Genomic DNA, 14010 nt, shown 5'->3' with positions numbered 1-14010 from the left:
CTAGATTCCCCTGCTAGATTGATTTTATTTAGAGCAGGCATTATTTTTTGGTTCTCTGGTAAATGCTTCAGGGTATATATTACCTTTACTAGGTACTTTGATAAGTTAAGTGGAATTGATGAAATTGAGTTTAGTGTCTTCACCTAACTCTTAAACCAGACAAACAAGAGAAGCTATGGAATTCAAGGTAATCTGAATTTTTAGCTGGTAAATATTTTGAAGGATTATGATAGATGAGGATTGGCTTTTTTTCCCCTCCCTCTGAAACATATAATCTGTTATTTTTTACTTAGATTCTAATTCAGAGTGTCTGTGAAACAATGGTACCAAAGCTTGTAGCAGAAGATATTCCTTTGCTCTTCAGTCTTCTCTCTGACGTATTTCCCGGGGTCCAGTATCATCGTGGTGAGATGACAGCACTACGAGAAGAGCTCAAGAAAGTTTGTCAGGAAATGTACCTGACCTATGGTGATGGAGAAGAAGTTGGTGGAATGTGGGTTGAAAAGGTATCTCAAAAGTTATATTTATATAGTTCACACACTCTCTCTCTCTCTCTCTCTCTCTCTCTCTCTCTCTCTCTCTCTCTCTCTCTCTCTTATTTTTTATTTTATTTTTATTTTACCCCATGCTGGGCATTTAGAAAACATCACTATTTGCATCATGACCATATAAATGTGTAAGAAATGCAATGCAAAGGTAATCTTGTCTGTCTAGTTCACTGTTCTGCCTTGGACACTAGCACTGAGTGATATTTTGTGGGAAAGATTAATAATTGCTCTCTGTTACAAGAGCTGTGTGCTATAAACATTCCTAATTTCCCTTACTTCTTATGGAACAATCTTCCATGGATTATGTTAAACCTTTCTTGAATGTATTTCTATAAATTTATTTGTAAAGTTCACAGAGCCAAATTCTTAGCACACAGTGGCCATACAAAATGGATGAATCCCTTTGAATATCCAGAATATTGAAGGGTGTGGTTTTGTATGTGGTTTTGTGTTTGTTTTGTAGGTTCTTCAGCTCTATCAGATTACCCAAATAAATCATGGGTTAATGATGGTGGGGCCTTCGGGAAGTGGAAAGAGTATGGCTTGGAGAGTTCTCCTGAAAGCACTGGAAAGATTAGAAGGCGTGGAAGGGGTAGCACACATCATTGATCCCAAAGCAATTAGCAAGGATCATCTTTATGGTACCTTGGACCCAAATACTCGAGAATGGACAGACGGGTTGTTCACACATGTTCTCAGAAAGTAAGTTGTTTTAACCTATGTTTCCGTAGATAGATTCTGTATTCAAGGTTAATGAACTTAATGTTGTTTCTTGCACTGAAGTGTAGTCATGCACTAAAATAGTAGTGGTAATAGCAGCAACAACAGATGCTCACGGTTTGTATAAATTACCTTGTTAGATATAATCACCTAGGTAGAACATTATCCCCATTTTATAGCTAAGGAAATAAGCTCAGAAAAGTGAAGCAACTTACTATTAAATGTTATAGACCTTTTACGACTATAATTTCATTAATACCTTACTCCTGGAGGAGAGTAGGAAAAACCTTTTTGCAATTGTTTCTTAATCAGATTTTTATTTAAATTTTTCTTTCAATTCAGAATCATCGATAATGTAAGAGGTGAACTGCAGAAGCGCCAGTGGATCATCTTTGACGGAGATGTTGATCCTGAGTGGGTTGAGAACTTAAACTCTGTACTAGATGACAATAAACTACTAACTTTGCCAAATGGAGAGCGCCTCAGTCTTCCACCCAATGTAAATTGTGCTCTTTTATATTTTTATTATTAAATAGCTTTCCTTTGTTAGCTAGCTGAAATTCAGTCTGACACTATTAGAAAAAGTTATGAAGATAAAATTCTATTTCAGTAGCCATTTATATGAGCAGGACTCTAAACTGTTTCTTCCTTTGGGTAATGAATGCCTTTTTGAAGAGAAGGAAGTAATAAGACATAATGGAAAATATATTGGTATTCTGCTGTTCATAATCTGATATGCTAGTAACCCAGTTTTGAAAATAGGTATTTATCATAGGCCTATAAAAATAATGACCTGCTGGGTGGGCATGACTGTGTAGAAGTGGGCAGTGTTGAGAGGTGGGATAAATACTGTATATGTCATAAATATCTAGAGCTAAATTTTGCAACTCTAAAAACTAAACTATAGAAACCGTCTAAGAAACAGAAGGTCCTCTTGACCGTTTGTTTATCTTGCCATCAGTTAGCCAAGTTCTGGGTTTTTATCCAAGTAGATGGTAGCTCTTATAATTATGACCTAGTTACCTGGGTCCTGTGGTAATGATTTTGTGACCATGCTGTGTCAAGAGAGGCAGCTTGGCATGGTGGATAGGAAGCTGGCCTTGAAGTAGAAAGACCTGGATTCAAAATCCTGCCTCTTTCATGGACAGGCTGTATGACCCAGGGCAAGTCATTTCATCTGTTTGCCAGTCACCTCTCTAAGAATAAAGGTCTTGCCCTGTATTGTGGGAGTTCACCTAAAGGTCCCTGTGCTGGGGAAATCACAGTCCAGCCTTTATCTTTATACAGAGTCCACTATCAAGAGTTTCCTTGGCTAAGGGTACAAATATTAAAACCTTCCTGCTCCCAGTTTGCATTTGTATAATTAAGTCTTCACCCATCTTCTAGGAGGGAAATGTAGGTGAATATTCTGATTGTGGGAACTAGCTTATAGTGAACCCTTTGTTTCTATGACACTATAATTTTTCTGTGTATAAATAGATGAAAGAATTTGGTTTTTAACTGCACAACATCAATCTACTGCTTGTGTTTTTTCTAGGTTAGAATTATGTTTGAAGTACAAGATCTGAAATATGCGACGCTGGCCACGGTGTCAAGATGCGGAATGGTCTGGTTTAGTGAAGATGTTCTGAGTACTGACATGATATTCAATAACTTTCTGGCCAGACTGCGCAGCATCCCCTTGGATGAAGGTGAAGATGAAGCCCAGCGTAGACGCAAGGGAAAAGAGGATGAAGGTGAAGAAGCTGCTTCACCGATGTTGCAGGTAGGATTTAAAGCCTCTTGCAGTAACTGTAGCAGGTATTTCAAAAATGAAGAATGTAACAGCAAACGTTTGAGAATATTCCTAGGTTCTGAAGAACTGCTTCCAGGATGAAGGTCCTTGACCCTTTTTCGTACCTTGGATGCCTTTTGGCAGTCCGGCGAAGCCTATGGACTTCACAGAACGATATTTTTTAACGTACAGAATACATAGGATTACAAAAGAAACCAATTATATTGAAATACATTTATTAAAAAAGAAGGTTATGGAGCCCAGGTTAAGAACTTCTGTTTCAGGAGGTGGCTAAGAACTCAAGTGGTAACTATGGAAAAATTTTTCCACCAGATTTTTTTATCATGGCCGTGAGATCCACTCATCTTGTGGTTGGTGATTAAAAAAAATTCTAGGCTGTTGATAATAACCATTAATTTATTACTTATTTTATAGATCCAGAGAGATGCAGCAACAATCATGCAGCCATACTTCACATCTAATGGGCTGGTCACGAAGGCACTTGAGCATGCTTTCAAGTTAGAACACATCATGGACCTCACTCGGTTACGGTGTCTTGGCTCCCTTTTCTCCATGTTGCATCAGGCCTGCCGAAATGTTGCCCAGTACAATGCAAACCATCCTGACTTTCCCATGCAGATAGATCAACTAGAACGTTATATTCAGGTAATTTAAACTGTTGAAGTTGAAGTAACCCCCAAACTTGGAGGCCGGTATGCTGTTTTAAGATAGAATTTTTTTATTAAATGTTAAGATGGGATTTAAGATAGGCGAACCTTTATTTTGACTAGGTGGCTTCATCTCTTACTTTGTAATTTGTAGAAAATTAAATTATAATTCCTCTTCCAACAGAGATACTTGGTTTATGCCATTTTATGGTCATTATCTGGAGATAGTCGTCTGAAAATGAGAGCTGAGCTGGGTGAATACATCAGAAGGATTACTACTGTGCCACTGCCCACTGCACCTAATATACCCATAATTGATTACGAAGTAAGTGCCTATAGGTTCTGGTCTTTCCAAATATATTTCAAAACCCATATTTCTGTTAATATTTTTGGCTGAAAGGTTTGATTCATCCTGAAACAGACTTGCAGTGAGTTTAAACTTTATTTTGTTAAGAATGGTGAGAACTTTGGTTTTTATTTGTTGATATTGAGGCATAGCAAGAAATGCAAGTACTCTAGGAGTGAATCCACAGCCCCTGCCTGGTGTAGTGGAAAGATTTGGGGTTGGAAGATAGAGTTCATGCTCTAATAACTCTGCCACTTATTAGCTGGGCAGATGTAGACAGGTCTCTTCCCTTAGTTTCCTCATCTGTAAATTATGGGGTTGGCATTACGTTATCTTCAGTGTCACTTCTAGTTGTAGATGCTGAAATTTCTTATTGAAAGTTTTAGTGTACATGGATGTAAACAAATGTTTCAAGAAACTATCCTAACCTAGTATTCCTTGTTTTATAGGTTTCTATTACTGGTGAATGGGCACCATGGCAGTCCAAGGTTCCTCAGATTGAAGTAGAGACACACAAGGTTGCTGCTCCTGATGTTGTTGTACCAACCTTAGACACAGTCCGTCATGAAGCACTCTTGTATACCTGGCTAGCAGAGCATAAGCCTTTAGTCCTGTGTGGGCCGCCAGGTTCTGGAAAGACTATGACTCTTTTTAGTGCTCTCAGGGCCTTGCCTGATATGGAGGTAAAAGAAAAAGCAACATGCCAACTGAGATGCCATAGACTTAAACTTTAGTACTTTCATTAAAACATTTCTCCCTCCATACCTTTTTCTTTGACTTTCCTTAGGTTGTTGGGCTTAACTTCTCAAGTGCTACTACTCCAGAGCTCCTTCTAAAGACCTTTGATCACTACTGTGAGTACAGGCGTACACCAAATGGAGTGGTGTTGGCCCCAGTTCAGCTTGGAAAGTGGTTGGTCTTGTTTTGTGATGAAATCAACTTGCCAGATATGGATAAATATGGAACGCAGAGGGTCATATCATTTATCAGACAGGTTTGTATGCTTTAAAATAACCATAAATTAATTGTGTCTGTCATCTCTGACAAAGTTCCCCATGTTATCCTTGTAAACAGGGGATCTGAACTTGATGGTCATATAATTAAGGAACTAGTTTAATGACAGACACAAGGAGTAGTCATGGATTAAAGGTCAGCTTGGAGGGCAGTCTCTAGCAGAACACCCTAAGGTTCTGTCCTTAGAGATTTCTTTCAAAAGTTTAGATGAAAACAAAGCTGGCACTCTTCTCAGATTTGCATTTGACTTGAAGAAACATAAAGGGTTGGTTAACCCATTTTAGATAACTGAGTCCAGATTGAAAAAGCTGATGACAGGTTAGCATTTTAGGTGAAATAAAATGAAATTTAATAAGGGTATATCTGAAGTTATACTGCTGGAATTCAGAAAGTCAGCTTCATTGATGTGCTGGGATAGATATGACTAGCTATAGATAACAGTTCTATGAGAGAAATCGGGGGATTTTATTGGACCAAGCATCATGTGAGTCAACAGAGTGATGTGGCAACAAAAACAAAGAAAAATCCAACAACAATAACAGTAGCAAAATAACAAAAGGCTAATGCTGTCCTAGATTGCATTAAGAAGACCATAGTATGAGGATGATATAGTAGAGTTCTCCTATACTTTGCCTTTCCATGCCATACCCAGAGTTCATATGTTGGGAGCCATAGTTTAGGAAGGACATAGACTGCATTGTGTTTAGAATAAGGCAACCAGAATTGTAAAGGGCTTTGAGATAATGTTAGATGAAGAGCTATTGAAAGAACTGGAAATGTTTATTCTGGGGAAGAGAAAACTTGTGGAGAACATCATAGGTCTCAAGTAAGAGGAGGTATCAGATTTGTTCTTGGTACCAGATGGTAGAACCAGAAGCAATATGTGCAAGTGGTAAAGAGGCAGATTTTGGCTTTGTTGTAAGGAAAAATGACTTTAAAATTAGAGCTATCCATAAGTGGAGTGAACATATTCGGAAGTAATGATTTCTGCTTCATTGGTGTTCTTCAAGAAGAGTCTAGACGGTCTGTTTTTTGGGATGTTGACAAGAGATTCCTTTTCAGGTATAAATTGAATTTCCCATCATCCTTCAGTTCTCCATTTCCCCCAATTCTCCATTAAGGAATTGGGGGAAAAGATTATTTTATTGTATATGGGAGTATTTCTCTGTAATTTTTAAATTTTAATAATTTTTAATTATCTTTCCAATTCTTAGATTCTTTGATTGTAATCTTTCATATTCCCATTTTTGTCCTGCAGATGGTAGAACATGGAGGATTCTACCGAACATCTGATCAAACATGGGTGAAACTGGAGAGAATTCAATTTGTTGGAGCTTGTAATCCACCTACTGATCCTGGAAGAAAGCCTCTCTCACACAGGTAGTAGCTTTGCATGTTTTACAATTTTAGCATGAACCCAACGTTACTTGTAATTTGATTTACACAAATAAAATCCAAGTTTAAGTGTTAAAGGTGGTTGAAAAAAAAAAGAGGTAGCATAGAGGAGTGCAAATCTACTAGCAGGTAGTAATCACACTTTTGTTGGAGAATCTCAGTTCTTAGTCTAGCTCTACCAAGTGACCTTGGACAAGTGATTCCTCCTTTGGGTGCTTTGGTTTCCCTATATGTAAAACAGGAGCCCTGTACCTTTTCAGTTCTTAGGTTCTATAACTCATTCTAATTCTTTACAAGCATTCTCTCTGGCATTCTTGTCTTTTTTGTTGTTCTAGAAAAATAATTTTATTCTTAAATTAACACACCTTACCTTCCTAGCCTTCTGTATTGATTTGATACCGTTTGATTTTGCCTTTTGAGTACTTACAGAGCCAAATCAACAATTTCATGGAATTTGAAATCTAGGATTGACTGTAGAGGCCAGTGATGCTTTTTTGCTTTTAGTGAGTTCCTTCCCAGATCTAACAAATGAAACTTTCAAGTAAAGGTTAAGCAGTGATGATTTGGACCAAAATGGGAAAGAGGATGCTTATTGGATTTGATTAAATGGTTAACTTGATTTTTAGATGAAATTTCCTATTTAAAATGATTTGTTGTTTTTACCAGATTTTTACGCCATGTACCAGTAGTGTATGTGGATTATCCAGGACCTGCATCACTAACTCAGATATACGGCACATTTAACCGAGCAATGCTGAGACTCATTCCATCTCTTCGAACATATGCAGAACCTCTTACAGCTGCAATGGTTGAGTTCTATACAATGTCTCAGGTACTTCTAATCTAAATTTGCCACCAAGTTTTTCTCTAGTTATTGGACAGATTTCTTTTTTTAAAAGGTCATCTTTCTATTCAATGCCTTTTTTAGACTAGGAGATTTTTTTTTCTGAGACCTTTTGCATGCCTGTGTATCTGTCTAGCTATCTATATCTGTATAATGTATACATAGATATTTGCATAAAATAATTACATGTTACTTGTATATGACACACTTTTAACTTTTGATTCAACCAACGTTTGTTAAATATCTCCAACATCCAAAGCACGCTGTACTAGATACTGGGAATGTAGGATAAATGATGATCAAGGAGCTTATGTTCTTTGCCCTTGTCATCTTGTAGTAAAATATTCTTACATACTTTTAAACTTTTGTAACTTTGCAGGAGAGATTTACTCAGGACACTCAGCCTCATTATATTTATTCACCCCGTGAAATGACCCGATGGGTAAGGGGTATCTTTGAAGCCTTAAGACCTTTAGAGACTTTGCCTGTGGAAGGACTTATTCGAATTTGGGCACATGAAGCTCTCCGTCTCTTCCAAGACAGGTAAGGAAAATGAAGTGTTTGAAAACAGAACCTATTTGGAATTTTTGTCTCTGAAATGACAAGCAGTTAACCACACTGTATTCAGCTTTCGGTATTGATTACTCACATTCCTTAATCTAAGTAGCTTTCACCCTTGTAGACCTAGGAGGAGGAGCTCATGATGAATTAAATGAGAAAGGAGACTTTTTCTCACATGAGCTGTCTTGATATTCTGTCCTCCCAGTGCTTACCGCAGTACCTGGCACATGGTACGCATTTAATAAATACTTGTTGGCTCCTAAGGTAACCTTAGTCATCATTCTGCCTGGCCCATTCGATGTCAGGGATGGCCTTGGGTTCAGTTAAAGTTCACTTGAGCAGTGCATGGCACCCAGGTACTGGGTCTTATTGATTCCAAGCCCAGGCCCTATCCCCTGCACCATCTGGCTGCCACTTTCTTCTCATAGCACAGTCTTATTCTGTTACATTCATATACTATAGTTTATTCAGCTATTCCCCAATTGATGGGCACCCTTTTAGGTTCCAGTTTTTTGCCCCCACAAAAAAAAACACCTGCCATAAATAATATACATACTTTTTCCTCTTTCTTTGATCTCTTTAGATAAGTGTAGGCTTAGTAGTGTTGGTCAGAGAGAGGAGGCACAATTTAGTGACTTCTCGAACATAGTCCAAATTGCTCTCCAGAATGACTGGACTGAGTCACAGCTCTATCAGCAGTAGAACAATGTGCCTGTTTTCCCATAGTTCCTCCAGATTTATCCCAAGAACATATAAAACACTGTGTGTAGGAACAGCATTTGTATTTAGACCTTTACCTTCTAAGTCACTGTTTATTCTTTTCCTTAAAAACAGACTTGTGGAAGATGAGGAGAGACGTTGGACTGATGAGAATATTGACATGGTAGCTCTAAAGCACTTCCCTAACATTGACAAAGAAAAAGCCATGAGCAGGCCCATCTTATATAGCAACTGGTTGTCAAAGGTAACTTGAACCTAAATAGCTTCATTAATAACATCACTTTTTCTGTTGTCCTTTTATGACCTCCAAATTTGACAAAGTTCTTAAATAGAGCTGCTTTTGTAGTAGATATTTACAGTCAGAGTGATCTCAAGCTGAGAATGAGAACTTGTAAAGTAGAAGGCAAGCTTCTTGAAGGGAGGCACTGTGTAGTTTTGTCTTTGTATCCACAATGCCTTGCACAGAGTAGGTGCCTAATAAATGTTAGTGGAATTGGTCCTTTTTTTTTCTCACTTATCTAAGATGGTCTGTCCAATAGCAAAGAATCCAAGCATAGTGATAGAATGTAATGCTTCCCTTTTTCTACAGTGTTAAGAATTTCTGACATTATTTCCAGAATCACACAGAGTTTTTGTTCTTTTCTAAATATAGGCAGTACTTTTCCCCCCATATAAAACCTGCAGCTTATAATCAGTGCTGAATATATTTTCTTACTAAGGGGTTTTGTTTTATGGGTACATCTTACCTGCATTTGTACTGGCACATCAGTGGAACAGCCTGGATTTTGTCAGTTTAGTACACCTGGGGTAGGGTTATTGTCTAAATTAGTAGGACTTCCCTAAATCATCATGTTTTCATTACCACCTAAGATACTTTACTAATGGTGTGAGTATATCTTACATTTGTGTATCATGTGACGATTTCAAAAGTGCTTTTACAAATGTTATCTCATTTAGTTTTCACCACAATCCTGTGAAATTAGGCCAAAAATTATAAAATAGTTATTTTTAAGCATTTAAAAAATTTTTAAGGATAGAAAAGTTACTCTTGACCCTAAGTATATTTGTATTCTCTTAACTTCAGGTATATATGGAACTCTTAAAACTTAAATATTTAATTCCTTAAATCTGAATTAAGTTCTGCTTCTGACATCTTGGCTTACCACTCTTGTTGATGTGATTCTCCCAACTTGAGTTAAATGTAGCTGTGGAGGTGTATACATATGTGTGTGGTATTTTTTTGTTTGGTTTTGGTAGGATTACATCCCAGTGGATCAAGAAGAGTTGAGAGATTATGTCAAAGCTCGGCTGAAAGTGTTCTATGAAGAAGAACTTGATGTCCCTCTCGTGCTGTTTAATGAAGTCTTAGATCACGTCCTCAGGATTGACCGGTAGGTGTGATGCTGCCCTTCCTGGTGTGAGAATGGATGCTATAATTTACTAAAAAGCGAAGCAAAGCAGATCCTTCTTTCCAGCTTGTAAATCAGCTTACACCAGTACAGAAGGAAAAAATTTTAATAGAAGTCCTAACCTGTGCAGGACCTAAGACTTTATCTTCCATGATGCTGCTAGATCTCAGAACCTTTTGTGTTGTTTCATTTTCAAAGTGACATGAAAATCTTATGAATGTTGCATTGAGTTGTCTTATTTTTTAATACTTTTCAGAATTTTCCGTCAGCCTCAAGGTCATTTGCTGCTTATTGGAGTTAGTGGAGCAGGAAAGACTACTCTTTCCAGATTTGTTGCTTGGATGAATGGTTTAAGCGTCTATCAGATTAAGGTAGGTACAACCCGATGTCCATTTATACCACCAAAGCCTGTACATTTAATATTATTTCAGTTACTAACATACAGTATTTCCCTAGAACAGGGGTGGGGATCCTGTGGCCTCAAGGCCATATGTGGCCCTCTAGGTCTTCAAGTGTGGCCCTTTGACTAAATCCAAACTTCACAGACCAAATCCCCTTAATAAAAGAATTTGTTCTGTAAAATCTGGACTTGGGTCAGAAAGACACACCCAAGGACCTAGAAGGTCACAAGTTCCCCACCCCTGCCCTAGAAGAATAAGATCCTATGTCATAAATTAATTTTATCCTCTGAATTAACTTTATAGGTCCACAGAAAGTATACCGGTGAAGATTTTGATGAAGATCTTAGGACTGTGTTGAGACGTTCTGGCTGTAAAAATGAGAAGATAGCATTCATCATGGATGAGTCCAATGTACTGGATTCTGGGTTCCTAGAGCGAATGAACACCCTCCTTGCCAATGGAGAGGTAATTGAATAACACATTGAATCGACCTATCTGGTAATTACCGAATTTTTGAAAATGTGGTTCATTTTTCCCTGTTAGGTTCCTGGTCTCTTTGAAGGAGATGAGTATGCCACCCTTATGACCCAATGTAAAGAGGGCGCACAGAAAGAAGGTTTAATGCTGGATTCACATGAAGAATTGTATAAATGGTTCACTAGCCAAGTTATTCGCAATCTCCATGTTGTGTTTACCATGAATCCTTCTTCTGAGGGACTGAAGGACAGAGCTGCTACTTCACCTGCTCTTTTCAATAGGTAACCTGATACGCTGTCATTTTCTGTTTCAGACACAGTCCCTTAGGTTCCTGATTTATCACAGACGAAATGTTGTTGTATGAAAAGACATAAGACTGTCTTTTTTAGGTGTGTGCTCAACTGGTTTGGGGACTGGTCCACTGAAGCCCTCTATCAAGTCGGCAAAGAATTCACTAGTAAAATGGACCTTGAGAAGCCAAATTACGTCGTACCAGATTATATGCCAGTTGTTTATGACAAGTTACCACAGCCACCATCCCATCGGGAAGCCATTGTGAATAGTTGTGTGTTTGTTCATCAGACTCTTCATCAGGTAGATTCTATATCACTAGACTAATTTGTAAAAATTTAACCTGTAATGTACAAAAATAATTTTCTTCTATCAGACTTTTGACAAACTTAATCCTAATTGACATCACCATTTTACAATACAACAATATGTTGTAGAAGATCTTTAGTGTGAAGCTTATTCTTACTAAGGGGAACAGAATGAAAATTATTTTTAATTAAATCATAATGAAATGCTTTTTAGTAATAAAAAAGCAATGCTGTAATTGCAGGGAATTGCACTGTTTGACCACCTAGAATATTAGGGAATCAAGGATTGAAATGCTATTTAATTTTAATTCATGGAATTGCTTCGTTCCTTGCTTTTCGATAAGTCGAGGGACTTTGGCTATTGTACATAGAATTTTAACCATCAAGTTATCTCATTCCCACTCCACTCCTTTTCATCACAGGTAAAAGTAATACAAAAAAATTAAGGTCTTCTCCATTAAGTAATATATTTATATGATATTTATATGATATTTATGGATATTTCCAGCTGAGAAATTGGCTTAAAAGTTGGACTTTATCAGCCTTATCTAAAATTATCTTAATTTCTTTTTGAAAGTAAAAGACAATGCAAGTGATATTTGAACATTAAAAATACAGAAAGCATCTTCAAGTCCATCTAATTTGCATCATTCTTTAAATTAGGACTGGACTGTTAGACAAGATATTTAACAGTTATTCATGATCAGAGATTCTGGCTAGTAAAATCAACTTAATCATCGGGTACAGTTATGATGAATGAATAAGCATGTATTAAGTGCTTATCCTGTGCAAAGCTCTGTGCTAAGTGTGGGTGATCCAAATAGGAGAGTGAGACAGTCTTCAAAGCTCAGGGGCTAATAGGAAACAACACGTGTGAAGGTTTCAGCTCGTGACATATTTTAAATTAAAAATTTTTTTTTCATGAGTACACTAAGGCAGCAGATTTCTTTCTCATTGGAAGCTTTTTTGAGAAATGGCATCAAACACTGCAGTTCTCCCTTAAAGCAAGCAAATAAATTTCCTTTCTGGGACATGCTGCTTTCAAGTACTCTCTTAACTGTGTCCTCTGCCTGGGCGATGCCATCTCTGCTGTAGGCATCTGTGTAGAAGAATCCTATGCCCTGACCGGTCTTTTACTCACAAAGTCCACTCCAATTAGGTCTGCTTCATATCCCTGCCTTCATTTTTAGCCAAGTGGCACCCTGTATACTTTTGAACAAAAGTATTCTTGACCTATTCAGTATTTCCCTTTTGGAATTTGATTCTGCTTACTAGGTGTCCTATTTACACATTTTTATATCTTTCATTTTAAAGGCTAATGCTCGTTTAGCAAAACGAGGAGGCAGAACTATGGCAATCACACCTCGGCATTATTTAGACTTCATCAACCATTATGCTAATCTGTTCAATGAAAAGCGCAGTGAATTGGAAGAGCAGCAAATGCATTTGAATGTTGGTCTTAGAAAAATCAAAGAAACAGTTGACCAGGTATGGCTTTTTTCGATGTGAAGTGAAAGGAGCGTAGGAAGGGAGGAGGGAAAGAGCAGAGCGGGTTGGTGGAAGTAGTGGGTCCCACACTACACACCTGTGCACTGTGACCTCAGGTGGAGGAGCTGCGTCGGGACTTGAGGATAAAAAGCCAGGAGCTTGAAGTCAAGAATGCTGCTGCTAATGACAAGCTGAAAAAGATGGTGAAAGATCAGCAGGAGGCAGAAAAGAAAAAGGTTGGCTATGTTGTTTCATTAGGAAGCTAGTTTTTTATTCCTTCCCCCCAAAATATTGAATAAATTAAGCAGGAGCCAGTATGTGATGCCAAACTGCTGAATCTTTATAGGTTATGAGCCAAGAAATTCAAGAACAGCTGCACAAGCAGCAGGAAGTGATTGCTGACAAGCAGATGAGCGTAAAGGAAGACCTAGATAAAGTGGAGCCTGCCGTCATTGAAGCACAGAATGGTACGTGAGCACAGCTAAGGGCTGAACTTCCTAGGAAAAGAGCCTTCAAGTTCAGGCCTGTCAGACTTGGCTTTCTCTGAGGCGATGCCCAGCAGGGTGACACATACTCCGAGGGAGATTGTAGAATGGGTAAATCTTTAAAAAGAAAGATCTTACAAGGGACATTGTCCTTATCTCAGAGAGTACAGTCCCTATGTAGTCTGTTGTCTAGGGAAGCAGCGGAGGACTGACAGTCATGAGACCTGGAATCTACTCTGGGCTCTGCCCCTAAGTCAGTGAGGGGATCTGGGCAAGTCACTCACGTTTATGGGTGAGCTGACAGAGGCCCAGAGAGGTCGGAGTAGTTGAATTAAAAATCTTGTCTCTTCCAGGTCCCAAATTGACATTGAAAAGCACTATTACATTAGTCTCCTTTTTAATTTAGAGATTGGAGTTTGTTTTAGGTGATTAGGTCATTCATTTGCATGGCATCCCTATGTTAATGCATTGTATTAAAACACACAGTTCTGCTTCAGAAACCAATAGGAAAACATTCTGGTACTAAGTCAGTACCTTAAATTGAAGTAGAGACAGCAGTCA

The 14010-nt window shown here is 38.0% G+C and overlaps 1 protein-coding gene across 2 annotated transcripts in view; it reads left to right on the top strand.

Annotated features, from left to right (window-relative positions):
* The window catches only part of DYNC1H1 (dynein cytoplasmic 1 heavy chain 1), a 95101-nt gene that overhangs the window by 48464 nt on the left and 32627 nt on the right, over window positions 1-14010 (top strand). For both annotated transcript variants that reach the window (XM_020971199.2, XM_020971198.2), the window contains exons 32-51: window positions 294-506; window positions 1012-1250; window positions 1611-1767; window positions 2806-3033; window positions 3478-3708; window positions 3895-4035; window positions 4506-4739; window positions 4844-5050; window positions 6329-6450; window positions 7132-7297; window positions 7689-7852; window positions 8705-8834; window positions 9848-9981; window positions 10256-10370; window positions 10704-10865; window positions 10944-11158; window positions 11267-11471; window positions 12791-12964; window positions 13081-13200; window positions 13311-13431. In XM_020971199.2, coding sequence (XP_020826858.1) covers window positions 294-506; window positions 1012-1250; window positions 1611-1767; window positions 2806-3033; window positions 3478-3708; window positions 3895-4035; window positions 4506-4739; window positions 4844-5050; window positions 6329-6450; window positions 7132-7297; window positions 7689-7852; window positions 8705-8834; window positions 9848-9981; window positions 10256-10370; window positions 10704-10865; window positions 10944-11158; window positions 11267-11471; window positions 12791-12964; window positions 13081-13200; window positions 13311-13431 — 3478 coding nt within the window. The remainder of the gene's footprint in view (window positions 1-293; window positions 507-1011; window positions 1251-1610; window positions 1768-2805; window positions 3034-3477; window positions 3709-3894; window positions 4036-4505; window positions 4740-4843; window positions 5051-6328; window positions 6451-7131; window positions 7298-7688; window positions 7853-8704; window positions 8835-9847; window positions 9982-10255; window positions 10371-10703; window positions 10866-10943; window positions 11159-11266; window positions 11472-12790; window positions 12965-13080; window positions 13201-13310; window positions 13432-14010) is intronic.

The sequence above is a fragment of the Phascolarctos cinereus genome, unplaced genomic scaffold, assembly GCF_003287225.1.
Source record: "Phascolarctos cinereus isolate Bilbo 61053 unplaced genomic scaffold, phaCin_HiC Scaffold_2;HRSCAF=192, whole genome shotgun sequence".
NCBI classification, from domain to species: Eukaryota; Metazoa; Chordata; class Mammalia; order Diprotodontia; family Phascolarctidae; genus Phascolarctos; species Phascolarctos cinereus.
Note: the sequence above shows the minus strand (reverse complement) of the source record. Positions and strands in the feature narration are given on the sequence as shown.